This window comes from Bos grunniens, chromosome 3 (genome assembly GCF_055505025.1).
Source record: "Bos grunniens cultivar Pamir isolate PY7600 chromosome 3, Bosgru_T2T1.0, whole genome shotgun sequence".
Classification (NCBI taxonomy): domain Eukaryota; kingdom Metazoa; phylum Chordata; class Mammalia; order Artiodactyla; family Bovidae; genus Bos; species Bos grunniens.
The window spans coordinates 120,314,474-120,328,307 of NC_141167.1; the positions used below are offsets into that span (position 1 = coordinate 120,314,474).

At 45.6% G+C, this 13,834-nt stretch overlaps 1 protein-coding gene and 1 long non-coding RNA gene across 2 annotated transcripts in view; one reads left to right on the top strand and one right to left on the bottom strand.

Annotated features, from left to right (window-relative positions):
- GPA33 (glycoprotein A33) overlaps window positions 1–13,834 on the bottom strand; it is a 52,674-nt gene that overhangs the window by 10,567 nt on the left and 28,273 nt on the right. The window contains exon 4 of the mRNA XM_086393903.1: window positions 4,789–4,941. Within this exon, the coding sequence (XP_086250029.1) occupies window positions 4,789–4,941 (153 nt within the window). The remainder of the gene's footprint in view (window positions 1–4,788; window positions 4,942–13,834) is intronic.
- On the top strand, window positions 1,574–8,489 carry LOC147377104 (uncharacterized). The gene is made up of 2 exons (XR_015161336.1): window positions 1,574–1,739; window positions 6,472–8,489. It is a non-coding gene; the product is annotated as an uncharacterized LOC147377104 (long non-coding RNA).

A 13,834-nucleotide genomic window follows, 5' to 3' on the forward strand; every position in this document is an offset into this window, starting at 1 on the left:
TTGTAGGCGGACGCTTTACTGTCTGAGCCACGAGGGAAGTCCACTTATATGTGGAATCCAATAAAATGATACAAGCGTAACTTATTTACAAAACAAAACAGACTCACAGATTTAGAAAACAAACATGGTTACCAAAGAGGAAATGTAGGGGAAGGGATAGATTAGGAGGTGGAGATTAACATATACACACTGCTATATATAAGACAGTCAACAAAAACCTACAGTATAGCACAATAACTTAAATGGGAAAAGAACCTGTAAAAGAATAGATATATGTGTATGTATAACTGAATCATTCTGAAACTGACACATTTTAAATCAACTATACTCCAATATAAAATAAAAAAATGTTTAAAGAAAAATAAGATATACAAGCAATAGATGCTCATTATAAAAACTTACATTATGCTCATTACAATAACATGTACATAATATACAAGAATCTATGACGTAAAATTATTACTTCAATTTAGTCTAATCTAGAAAATCTTGCTATGCTCATCACATCAGTTCAAAACAAGATGAAGAGGGTCCCTATCCTTTGGTGTATATAAGGGAGAACAGACATAAAGCAATGGTGATTAGAGAGTGATTAGAGTTCATAATGGGAACCCTATTAGATCTTAATCTCATCTGAAGGGTCTGAGGAGGCCTCTATGAAGAACAGAGAACAAAATAAAAATCGTTCATAATCTCACCAGCTGGAAATAACAGCGCTTTAATTTGAGATTATTTTCTTCCAATCCTTTCATATATACGTTCTCCAGATTCATCCCCTGAAACTCAGCATGATAGCCTCTGGTTACTCATTCTCTGTAACACACTGTTCCTTCCATCCTAGAATTTCATACCTTGGCAATTTTTCTGGGACACTGTTTACATGTGATATTAACGTATGATACTAAGAAAGGGTTTATGACCAAAGCAAGTTCAGCATGAGTTAGAGTTTCTGATGTGCTGATAGCACCGGACACTTCTAACATGTGGGTATGGTATTAATGGCCTCGTTTTCTAAGCCAATTGGATTTTTATATTTTTAAGAGGCGTCTTGAAGGAACACAAAACCATTCTGAGAAATATTCTATGAACCTGGACATGTTTCAGGGGTGTATGGCTCTTAACAGAGTCCCACTACTTTAGAACATGAAACTCAGTCTATATGTTAAATGTGCCCAGCACATTTCAGACAGATCAAGGTGGAAAACCTCAGGCTCTTGCCAGGCTCTTCCCATTTATCAGAGCCCAGCTTGGCACTCCTGGCCCTCTTTAGGGTCGGGAACATGTGGCAGCCTAGGCCAGAGTCAGCACTTTCCTTCCCCAGTCTCTCAAAACAAACAACAAACATGAGAAGCTACCCTGGGATTAACCAGCGCACAAACATTGCCACAAGACCTGTTTTGATTCTAATTTGGAGCTCCCAAGTCCCTTTTCCTCTGGAAAGGACCCAATCGTTCTTGAAATCTGGCCAAAACGAATGTTTCTTCTACAATGACACCTCGTGGTCAAGAAGGGAACACGTAGGACAGAAGGGTTTCCACATTCCCTCTGCTGCAGCTAGGAGAGGTTTCCCTCCAGAGCAGCCCAGGTCAGCAAGAGACACTGATGTCAAATTGACAAGGTTTAACTTCTCTGCCCACTACCCCAGCATCTCCCTGATCCCATGGTTTGTCAACAAGCTCAAGCTGCCTTCAAGATCTTCCCTGGCTGCTGGGAGCAACGTCCATGCCGCCCTTCAGAATGTACGTGGGAGTGTGTGCTCAGTGTGCCCAGTCGTGTCCGATTCTGTGACTCCACAGACTGTAACCCACCCGCCTCCTCTGTCCATGGGCTTCTCCAGGCAAGAACACTGGAGTGGGTCACCATTTCCTCCTCCAGGGATCTTCCCGACCCAGGGATCAAATCCAGGTCTCCTGCGCCTCTTGCATCAGCAGGTGGGTTCTTTTATCACTGAACCACCGGGGAAGCCCACCCTTCAGAATATCCTCCCCTAAAGTGCTCCTGACCCTAGAATTACTTCTCCCGCCTTCCTTGTTACCCAGATTCCTACTCCTTCAGTGCATGAAACTCAGCTGACTGACAGGGTTTACGAGGATGTTCAGAGGTATCACATACGTGATCGCCTCTTACCCTCTCCACAGTCTTTGGGGAAGGCTGAATGACGATCATCCCAATCTTGCAGATGAAGACACTAAGGGTCTGAGAGGCCACGATTAACAGAAGAAGCCAGAACTCAAACCCTCATTTGTTGATTCCACATTCCCTGTTCCTTTACTGCTGGCTTACTCCTGCTGATCCAAGTTAAAGGAAACAATCTCTAATGCTGAGAATTCTCCTTTAGATGTAGAAGAGTTGAGGAATTCTGCTCCCCAGATTGCCCACTATGGGTTGTTTTAAAATATTTTAAAAGTCAGAAATGGGTTTCAACTGACCCACACAAGATGACACGATAGACTCCCTAGGGCTCCGTGAGGCAAGGCAGAGCCCACGTCTTTAAGAACAACACCCAACCCGCACCACCATCCAGATGCTTTTTTCAGTCACTGTCTAATCCTAATTCTGACTCTGAGTAATTCTTACCCAGAGGCAGAATAAATCTTTTCCAAAGTAACTAAGCAATCTCCATTTAAGCTCTTTTATGGCTCTCATGTTTTGGATCATTGAAAAACTGAGCTTTGGCTTCTAACAAGCAGAGGAATCCTTCCTGATGGAGGCAGGAGAGCTGTGAGCAGGGTCCCCACATCCTCCAGGGCAGAGGCCAGCCTCTCGAGTCCAATGAGCAGGCCCTGCATCATCTCTCATCTCAGCTTCTCTTCAGTGGCACCTCCCATCCTTCCTGCATGCACAGTTCCTAAGCTGTCTCCATCCTTAGCCTACTCACTCTTAAGGAATCAGCTCAGATAACAGCTGATCATTCTACCAGGCACTTGGTGGTCTCAGTACTTTACATGGACTTTTATTTAAACTTCACTATAGGACTTCCCTAACTCCACATTCCCAATGCAAGGGGCATGGGTTCGATCCCTGGTTGAGGAACTAAGATCTCACATGCTGCAAAGAGAAGCCAAAAAAAATCTTCACAATATCCCTATGAAATAAATACTAATTTTATGCCCATTTTACAGATGTGCAAATGAAAGTACAGAGAGACTGACTTGCCAAGGTCACACAGCTAACAAGCCAGGATTCAAGCCCATGCACGCTCCTAACCACCACGCTCTCCTGCCTGTTCAAGTGCCCCCTCCTTGAAGAAATCTTCTTTGACCCCTCTGGGTTCTAGCACCACTGGATACAAACTACGGCAGCATTTCCTATCTTGTTACCCTCTGCTAGCTTCACTGACAGGTAAAGAATCTGCCTGCCAATGCAGGAGATGTAAGAGACACAGGTTCGGTCCCTGGATCAGGAAGATCCCCTGGAGAAGGAAATGGCAACCCACTCCAGTATTCTTGCCTAGAAAATTCCATGGACAGAGGAGTCTGGCAGGCAGTCTGGCAGTTCATGGGGTCACAAAAAATCAACTGAGTGACTGAGCATGCACTCATGCAACCCTCTGCTATACATACTCTGCTGGAATGCCAGATCAACTAGTGTCTGTGGTTGACCTGTGACCACTTATGGAGTCCCTGGGCTGTACACAGCCCAGAGACAGGATGTCATATAGCCAGAGGAGAGCTGTCAGCCAGTTTTGACACACTCGATAAAAACTTGCCAGCTAGAAATATGTAAACAAATCCAGAAGCTTGTTGAAATCCATAACACATCTATTTTACATTAGAGTGGGTTCTACTAATTCTTTTTTTTTTTAACTTTTCAGAAGTTCTTGTTTTACCCCCAAACAAATGGTAGAGAGCTTAAGTCCCCTCACTTGGCGGAAGCCCCTGTCTGTGCCCTCATTTGGTGGGACTCGCTCTCCCGTCTCATCTCCTCAGACCTGCTGTCTATACCCACCGCTCCACCACCCACTTCCTTTCCACCCATACTGGATAGAAAGTCTTCCCAGAAGTTAATCCAGTGGGACTTTCCAGACCTTGTCTTTCTTGATCTTCAGGAGTGGTGGGTGCAGCTGGCTAAGCAGCTGGTGGAAACAGGGCCCAGGGATTCCACTGGGGTTTTCCCACATTAGTTGACTCCAAGGTAATGGCAGCGGGATGTTTATACAAAAGGCAGCTCCTTTTCTCTTTCCAGTTTGTTTCCTGATTGAAAGGTCAAATACCAAACTGCCTGGTACAAAACCAGTCTCCTGGCAACCACAGCAGAACCTTCCCTGAGAATGTGGGAACCTCATAGCAGACCCAGTTGTGTAGTGGGTGGGACCATATAACAGGGGTGAGTTTGTGGGTGGGAACCAGGGCAGTCCGAGATGTATCTGCCTAGGTAAGGGATGGAAATAGAAACTTCTCCGTCCTTAAGTGGAGCCACAGAGTCAGACTTGAGGACTCAAATATACACTTTAGGACATAATCATAATCAAAACTAAAACCCCATGAGTGCTTGTGCAGCGACTGGTTACTGATACATGCTTACTCAAGAGAACTCAGTTATGGGGAATAAAGAAAACAAGTTAATGTGTACAATGTTATTATTTGTCACAATAACCTATGAGGTGGGCACTATTATGAGAAAAATGCTGCTTAGAGAGATGTCCAAGATAATCCAGTGCAAAATGCAGGGGGGAGAGGCAGCCTTCAGGGGCATCTGACTGGTCAGCCCAGGGTCTCCTCTGGCAGTACACATCACATGAGCGGCACCTCAATGTGGGGCGCTGGCCTTCCTTGCAGACCTTTTTACCTGGTGTGACTTGACGCTCTTGGTGCAGGACATCGTAGCTCGTCCAGCTGTACTGAGGGGCTGGGGAGCCCTCCTTTGACTGGCAGGTCAGCTGGATGTCGTTCCCAATGACAGTCTCTCCCTGGATGCCACAGTCTGGCTTGGAGGGCGGCACTGTGCAGGGGAAGAGCCAGACAGAAGCCAGGAATTAGTTGGGGCTTGGTGACAACCACTCACTCACCCCAGCACACACCAATTGCCTTGTTTGTTCACAGGCAAAGAAAGGTAAAAACCATTCTTAGCTCACATGCCATAGAAAACAGTCTGCAGGCTGGATTTGGCTGCAGTTTGCCTACCCTTGGTTTCAGTGAAAGCCTCTCTCTCTGAAACCCTTCAATGCTAACTTCTTAGCAATGTTCCCTTCAGTTAAGCAGAACTCTCTTCCTGTGCTTTGCTGATGAAATGGAATTACCACAAGTAACTGGGTGATGGAAGAGCCCCCTGGCGGCAGTGGGATTATGTGCAGGGTAGAGAACGAGGACTGAGTGGATGGAGGGGGCAGGAAGGAACAGACACACACAAAAGAAGCCCACAGAAAGAAGGTTGCGAAAACCAACAGGCCACCCTCAATGCACAAGCCCAATCTGATTGCTTAGAATTCCTGAAGACCTTAAGCCAGGGTCGTTCACTCAACACTGTAAGTTAACACACCACTGTGTATAGTGGTTTGTTCTACAAAAATTCTGTATACCTGACTCTGCTGGGCATGGAGATGACATAGTGTGTGAGTTTTTGTGTTTAAGGAATCCAGTGGGGGCAAAAAAAAAAAAACCATGACCAGGCAGGACGCAACAATGCTGAGACAGGACAGGCATGACAAGGGACACTGACCCAGTCGTGAAGCCAATAGTGGAGGTGCTGGGAGGGGTTGGAGAAGAGATGGGGTGACACTCCAGCCCGAGGCAGCAGCCTGTGCAGAGGCCCTGAGGCAAGAAGACTCCAGGGAGTCCTTTTGGGTGGGAGGAAGAGGACACCAGTGGAAAGTACTATTACTGAATTCCTCAGCGGCAGGCCTGTCCATCCTGCTTCTCTCTTCACATGCCCCCTTGGACGGCTTGCTTGCCCCAACAGTGCTGCCCTTTCTACAGTGCAGACTGCACAGGCGCACACTCGCTGGGCGTGGAGGGTGAATTCCAATCTCCGCTCCGCCCAGGGCTGCTGGGAGACAGGAGGCACCTCTCCCCTCTAGCCTCACATCTGCTCTGGTATTTGCTCTCCGACAAAGGCAGGTGGTTGCTGGGTGTGCCCCCTCATTTCCTGTTGTCTTGGTGAGGGGCAGCCAGGCATGGAGCAGCGTGGGGAAAATCAAAGGCATTTCCCACTGCCACCCTAATCAGTTAGTCCCTAAACCTAAAAGGCCCTAGGTTCAAGAACAGGACTCAGGTATCCATGCCCAGACCCCGGGGACTGAAGCAGCCTGGGGAGGAAAAGGCTGCTACCCATGGGCTACTCTCACAAACAGCTCTCTGCCCTCCCTGCAGGCCCAGCCAGCAGGTATCTGCAGGACAGAAAAAGAGAGCATCACTTCTGAGGAGACTGGCTACTGGTCAGAGCTGTTCATGAGCCAAGCTTTATCTCTTGAGCTCTCCGCAGGTCCAGGAACATCCCTCCCTACCAATAAAAATTCTCACCCTTGCTTCCCAGGTACTCCTTTAACAGGATCCTAACCTTTTATTCCACAAAAGAGACTGGCCACAAATACGACACCACCTTTGAAGTCTCTCACTGACTCAGAACCATGCTAAGGGTGCATGACTAGTAGCCAGCATATGCTGTACATATCCGGTGACTAGCTTTCTTATGCCACCGTTTGCTGAGGGAATATTATTAAAAACAAATCCTTAATCCACTCTAGTCAAGGCTATGGTTTTTCCAGTGGTCATGTATGGATGTGAGAGTTGGACTGTGAAGACAGCTGAACACCAAAGAATTGATGCTTTTGAACTGTGGTATTGGAGATGACTCTTGAGAGCCCCTTGGACTGCAAGGAGATCCAACCAGTCCATTCTAAAGGAGATCAGTCCTGGGATTTCATTGGAAGGATTGATGCTAAAGCTGAAACTCCAATACTTCGGCCATCTCATGCGAAGAGTTGACTCATTGGAAAAGACTCTGATGCTGGGAGAGATTGGGGGCAGGAGGAGAAGGGGACGACAGAGGATGAGATGGCTGGATGGCATCACCGACTCGATGGACGTGAGTTTGAGTGAACTCCGGGAGTTGTTGATGGACGGGGAGGCCTGGCGTGCTGCAATTCATGGGGTCGCAAAGTGTCGGAAACGACTGAGCGACTGAACTGAACTGAATCCACTCTAGAGGCAGCAGTAGAAATAACGGCAAACAAGGGATCAACCACTTCCTAGGAGACCCACCTTACGGAGGAATATGTCAGGGTCCTTTCCCCAGGCCCTAAACCGAGGCACCGCCAGCCCTCACTTCGTCCAGCTCCTCCCCCAAGCTCCCCTCCGCAGCCCTCACCATCAAGAACAGCTAGGACCTAGAATCATACAGATCTAGTTCAAACAGCCCTTCCACCCGCTGAGGCGGGGGGCGGGGGATTTAGGACTCTTGTAGATCTTGGATTCTCAGTTGGCGCGTCCCAGCTCCTAAATAAATTGTAGATAATACCTGAATATTTATAGAGGGCGGAGTGATGGGAGGGAGCTGGTCCAGGCCTCTCCAAAGCCTGCGACTCCCACTGCAGACGTCAGGGGACGCCAGAGGCCGGGAAGACGACCAGTCCTGCCCGGCGGCGCCAGGTCCCGGGTCCCCGGGCCAGGTGACTGTCCCTTGGTGACCAAGACGGTTCCCCTCCTTCCGGAAGCTCCATGCTCACCTCAGTTTACTGTGAGGTCACGCAGCCTGAATGGACGACCCCATTTAATTCAAAAGCTGTTCTGCCTAAAATCAGCCCAGCACCAAACCATTTGGAAATGAAACTTGTAAAAATCTTTTTTCCTGGGTTTACTTAACATATAGTACCAATTATCTCTCTTTTTAAAGCAAAACTGTCTTTTCACCGAGTTTCATAATCTCATTAAATTTGTAGTCTTTGCTGTTCGAGTTTAACTAATTCGTCTCTTAAAGTGCAGCTGGTCCTAAGAGAGGAGAGGGGGGAAATCCAGACATTCACACTTGAATTGGGCCCGGCTGCCCTGCCTGAAACCAGCTTGCTGCCAGAAGAAAACCAAAGCCGTTAAATACGGAAGCCAGAGGAGCCAGAATCAGCCAGAGGAGGACCAGGTGGAGCAGACTGAGGGACTCAGCTGGGGGTGAACCAGGATAAGGGGAGAGGGTGAGGGAGGGCAGACAGTGCAGAAGAGAAACTGGAGAAAAACGCTCGTTTCCCTGGCTGGGTAATCTCTCTCTCGGGAGCTAATGCAGATAAAATTAAGTGCTGTGAACACAAAACGGTTTAATGCAACATTAATTATAATAGCTTAAATTGGAAACAGTGTCCAGTTCTGCGACAGAGGACTCAGCATTCCCTTGCTGAAGTGGCATGAAGCTTAAAGAACAGCAAGTGCTAAGACAGCACGTAATGAAATGAAAAGAGAAAAGTTCCTATGGTTAGGTTACAGATTCCGTTATGTATGGAAATAAGGATGTGGCTAGGAGCTGGAAGAAAACATGGAGAAATAAAACCCAATGATATATGTGAATGTTTGTCTTTTTTTGTTTCATCTTTCTTTAAATTAGTATATTTTTAAGAGACAAGGGGTCATCAAACACAGCTATTTGTTTATTTGTGTCAGGAGTAAGGTCCTCGGAGCAGGAGAACAAGAACAGGCCAGCAGAACAGAAACAGGCTTCTTTCTAAGAGTCCGGTGCAGTAGAGATTTTGACATGAGGAGCCCTTCACAAAGAGGCGGACTCTTGATTCCACGGGGCCAGTAGAAAAACCATCACGGCACTCCACCTGGTCAACCGAAACACAGCTGTAAAAATGCCGTAAGATAATAAAACGTGATGGTGTCAGCCTTGTCCAGCAGATTAGGGGAGGTGTTCCCGCAGCTCTAAGACCATCAGAGCTCCCCATGAAAACCTTGAAATAAATATCCATGTACTCAGAGGGCTGTGGGGCTTCCGTGTCCCAGACCTAGGTTCAGACCTTCAGTGTGGAAGAGCAGTTACAGAACCTCAGTTTTCATTGAGTGATGCTTCCAAGATGGGCATGTCCTGTGGACAGTGGGCACATCCATGGCTGGCACTGCTCTAGCCTCTCCAGCCTTTTTTCATTGGCATGGGCACAGGAAGGGCAAGATACAAGTTAATGCAATGACACCATAAAACATAATTGGCAAGCTTACATCTGCCACAAAGTGAAACAAAGGGTATGCTGAAAAGTTGTCAGTCATGCAGAGTTTGGGAATCACCCGGAATTGGAAGGCTTGATGGTTGGGAACAGTGAAGGGATTTGAGCATCAAATCCTTGTTTGCATCAAAGCTTGGACACTTTCTAGTGGTCATTTAACTGCTTGGGTCTCAGTGTTCCCTTCTATCAAATATGAGTGTTAATACCCACTGTCACAGATGTATTGCAAAGATGAAATGAGATCATATCCGTAGAGGACTTATTGAGATGCCTGGCACATACCAAACAGACACTCAAAAAAGGATAGTTGTTATGATTGTGAACTTGGTGTTACTTATTAAAAGACGCTTACTCCTTGGAAGGAAAGCTATGACCAACCTAGACAGCATATTAAAAAGCAGAGACATTACTTTGCCACAAAGGTCTGTCTACTCAAGGCTATAGTTTTTCCAGTAGCCATGTATGGATATGAAAGTTGGACCATAAACAAGGTTGAACACCAAAGAATTGATGCTTCTGAACTTTGGTGTTGGTGAAGACTCTTGAGAGTCCCTTGGACTGCAGGGAGATCCAACCAGTCCATCCTAAAGGAAATCAGTCCCAAATATTCATTGGAAGGGCTGATGCTGAAGTTGAAACTCCAATACTTTGGCCATCTGATGTGAAGAACTGACTCATCTGAAAAGACCCTGACGCTAGGAAAGCTTCAGGGTGGGAGGAGAAGGGGATGACAGAGGATGAGATGGTTGGATGGCATCACTGAGTTGATGGACATGAGTTTGAGTAAGCTCCAGGAGTTGGTGATGGACAGGGAAGGCTGGCGTGCTGCAGTCCATGGGGTCACAAAGAGTAGGACACGACTGAGCGACTGAACTGACTGATACAGGCAAAGGTCATTGCAATTTGATGATAGTTTACAAGAGAAGACACTATACATGGACATCACCAGATGGTCAACACCGAAATCAGATTGATTATATTCTTTGCAGCCAAAGATGGAGGAACTCTATACAGTCAACAAAAACAAGACCAGGAGCTGACTGTGGCTCAGATCATGAACTCCTGATTACCAAATTCAGACTTCAATTGAAGAAAGTAGGGAAAACCACTAGACCATTCAGGTATGACCTAAATCAAATCCCTTATGATTATACAGTGGAAGTGAGAAATAGATTTAAGGGCCTAGATCTGATAGATAGAGTGCCTGATGAAATATGGAATGAGGTTCGTGATATTGTACAGGAGACAGGGATCAAGACCATCCCCAAGGAAAAGAAATGCAAAAAAGGCTGTCTGGGGAGGCCTTACAAATAGCTGTGAAAAGAAGAGAAGTGACAAGCAAAGGACAAAAGGAAAGATATAAGCATCTGAATGCAGAGTTTCAAAGAATAGCAAGAAGAGATAAGAAAGCCTTCCTCAACGATCAATGCAAAGAAATAGAGGAAAACAACAGAATGGGAAAAACTAGAGATCTCTTCAAGAAAATTAGAGATACCAAGGGAACATTTCATGCAAAGATGGGCTCGATAAAGGACAGAAATGGTATGGACCTAACAGAAGCAGAAGATATTAAGAAGAGGTGGAAGGGATACACAGAAGAACTGTACAAAAAAGATCTTCATGACCCAGATAATCACGATGGTGTGATCACTGACCTAGAGCCAGACATCCTGGAATGTGAAGTCAAGTGGGCCTTAGCAAGCACCACTACGAACAAAGCTAGTGGAGGTGATGGAATTCCAGGTGAGCTATTTCGAATCCTGAAAGATGATGCTGTGAAAGTGCTGCACTCAATACGCCAGCAAATTTGGAAAACTCAGCAGTGGCCACAAGACTGGAAAAGGTCAGTTTTCATTCCAATCCCAAAGAAAGGCAATGCCAAAGAATGCTCAAACTACCGCACAATTGCACTCATCTCACATTGCTAGTAAAGTAATGCTCAAAATTCTCCAAGCCAGGCTAAAGCAATACGTGAACTGTGAACTTCCAGATGTTCAAGCTGGTTTTAGAAAAGGCAGAGGAACCAGAGATCAAATTGCCAACATCCTATGGATCATCAAAAAAGCAAGAGAGTTCCAGAAAAACATCTATTTCTGCTTTATTGACTATGCCAAAGCCTTTGACTGTGTGGATCACAATAAACTGTGGAAAATTCTGAAAGAGATGGGAATACCAGACCACCTGACCTGCCTCTTGAGAAATCTGTATGCAGGTCAGGAAGTTAGAACTGGACATGGAACAACAGACTGGTTCCAAATAGGAAAAGGAGTACGTCAAGGCTGTATATTGTCACCCTGTTTATTTAACTTATATGCAGAGTACATCATGAGAAATGCTAGGCTGGAAGAAGCACAAGCTGGAATCAAGATTGCTGGGAGAAATATCAATAACCTCAGATATGCAGATGATACAACTCTTGTGGCAGAAAGTGAAAAGGAACTCAAAAGCCTCTTGATGAAAGTGAAAGTGGAGAGTGAAAAAGTTGGCTTAAAGCTCAACATTCAGAAAATGAAGATCATGGCATCCGGTCCCATCACTTCATGGGAAATAGATGGGGAAACAGTGGAAACAGTGTCAGACTTTATTTTTCTGGGCTCCAAAATCACTGCAGATGGTGACTGCAGCCATGAGATTAAACGATGCTTACTCCTTGGAAGGAAAGTTATGACCAACCTAGATAGCATATTCAAAAGCAGAGGCATTACTTTACCAACAAAAGTCCATTTAGTCAAGGCTATGGTTTTTCCAGTGGTCATGTATGGATGTGAGAGTTGGACTGTGAAGAAGGCTGAGCGCCAAAGAATTGATGCTTTTGAACTGTGGTGTTGGAGAAGACTCTTGAGAGTCCCTTGAACTGCAAGGAGATCCAACCAGTCCATTCTGATGGAGATCAGTCCTGGGATTTCTTTGGAAGGAATGATGCTAAAGCTGAAACTCCAGTACTTTGACCACCTCATGCAAAGAGTTGACTCATTGGAAAAGACTCTGATGCTGGGAGGGATTGGGGGCAAGAGGAGAAGGGGACGACAGAGGATGAGATGGCTGGATGGCATCACCGACTCGATGGACGTGAGTCTCAGTGAACTCCGGGAGTTGGTGATGGACAGGGAGGCCTGGTGTGCCTCGATTCACTGGGTCGCAAAGAGTCGGACACAACTGAGTGACTGAACTGAACTGAACTTCCCTCCATTTAAGAGGATCCCCTTGGTTTGCAGAGCAGGGGGACACAGAGACTGGGTCTTTAGTTACATGGAATGGGTACAGTTTCCTGCCCTCCTCTTACACACCTAAGTAAACACATTAGTCTTTATTTGGCCACAGAAAGCCTGGAATCCAGTCATTATAGATTTGCCAATATAGGTCAGAAAACCTGATATATCATCTTCCTTATATCATTAAAATGTCCTTCCATTGCAAATTAATATGTAAATTGAATATAATTCCAACCAACTTTTTTTAAACATAACAAAGTGATTTTAATATTAACATGAAAGAATAAATGTGTAAAACTGATTTGGAAAAGTTTAGTAAGAGCAGATATTACATAGTGCCAGATTTTAAAAGCCATGCACACAAATACTGATAACTAAATATGTATGTGTGCATGCATGTTTGTGTCTCAACACAGACTATAGACACACTATAATCACAACAATGTGATATTGGCGTAGGAATAATCCAAAGGAGAATAAATGAAATAAGGAGTAAAAAACAGCTGTGTGTATGTAGCAATTTAACTTGTGACAAACCTGGCATTCCAGTGGGAGAATAATTGTTTCTTTGGTATAATAAATAAACGATGTTGATGTAATTGGCTATCCATTTGGAAGAAAACAAAGACCCTTAGTATCCTGTGTTCAAAAATGAATTCCTGATGAAACAAAGATCTAAGGGTAAAAAACAAGACTTACAGACATAAGAAAAGAACATTAAGTTCATTTTTATAACCACAAAGGTGGTGTGAGAGACCTTGTACAGGACAACAGTCCCCAAATCCAGAGCAGAAAACATCAATGGGATATGGAGGGACTTCTCCTGTGTCTCAGAATGTCCACTAAAATCTTCAAGTTGAGGCTCTGAATGGCTAGCCTCCCTGCTGAGGAGAGGAGTGGCCTTCCCAGGAGTGAATTCTCTAATTATCAGTTGCCCTCCTCCTTCCCATTTAAGAGAAGACTAGAGATTCATCAGAGAGATTTCTTTAAAGAAGACTGTCAGAAATAGGGACCATGAGCATTTCTCCTCCTCCTCTTGGTGGAAGGGAAGGAGGTATTTCCCCTCATCTCGTTCCCAGCCGGGGAGGAACCAAAAGAATACCATGTGGAGATAGCGGTTGTCTATTGTCGGGAACTGGCATCTCTCACTCCTCGCTGAGACTTGTAAGGAATCATTAAGTTCCTACAGTCTACTCCTGGAACGTGATGTTGGAAGGGCTTTATAGATGTCCTTGGGTATCTGAGGAACCATCTGGGGTCACATTCAGGTCCTACCTCTTGCTCAGAGAAGCTGGCTGGAGCAGACTGCAATGGCAAGGTGAGGAGAGCGTGCAACAGTGAGAAGGATCTGCCCTTCCAGGTGCAGAATAAGGACAAGGCGTGTTCTTGTCACACTGAAAGGATTTGGCCTCAGAGAGCTGTTGGCTGGGTCAAGGGGAGCCCAGAGTGGACAGTGAAGAGTAAGATCAAGTTACCATAA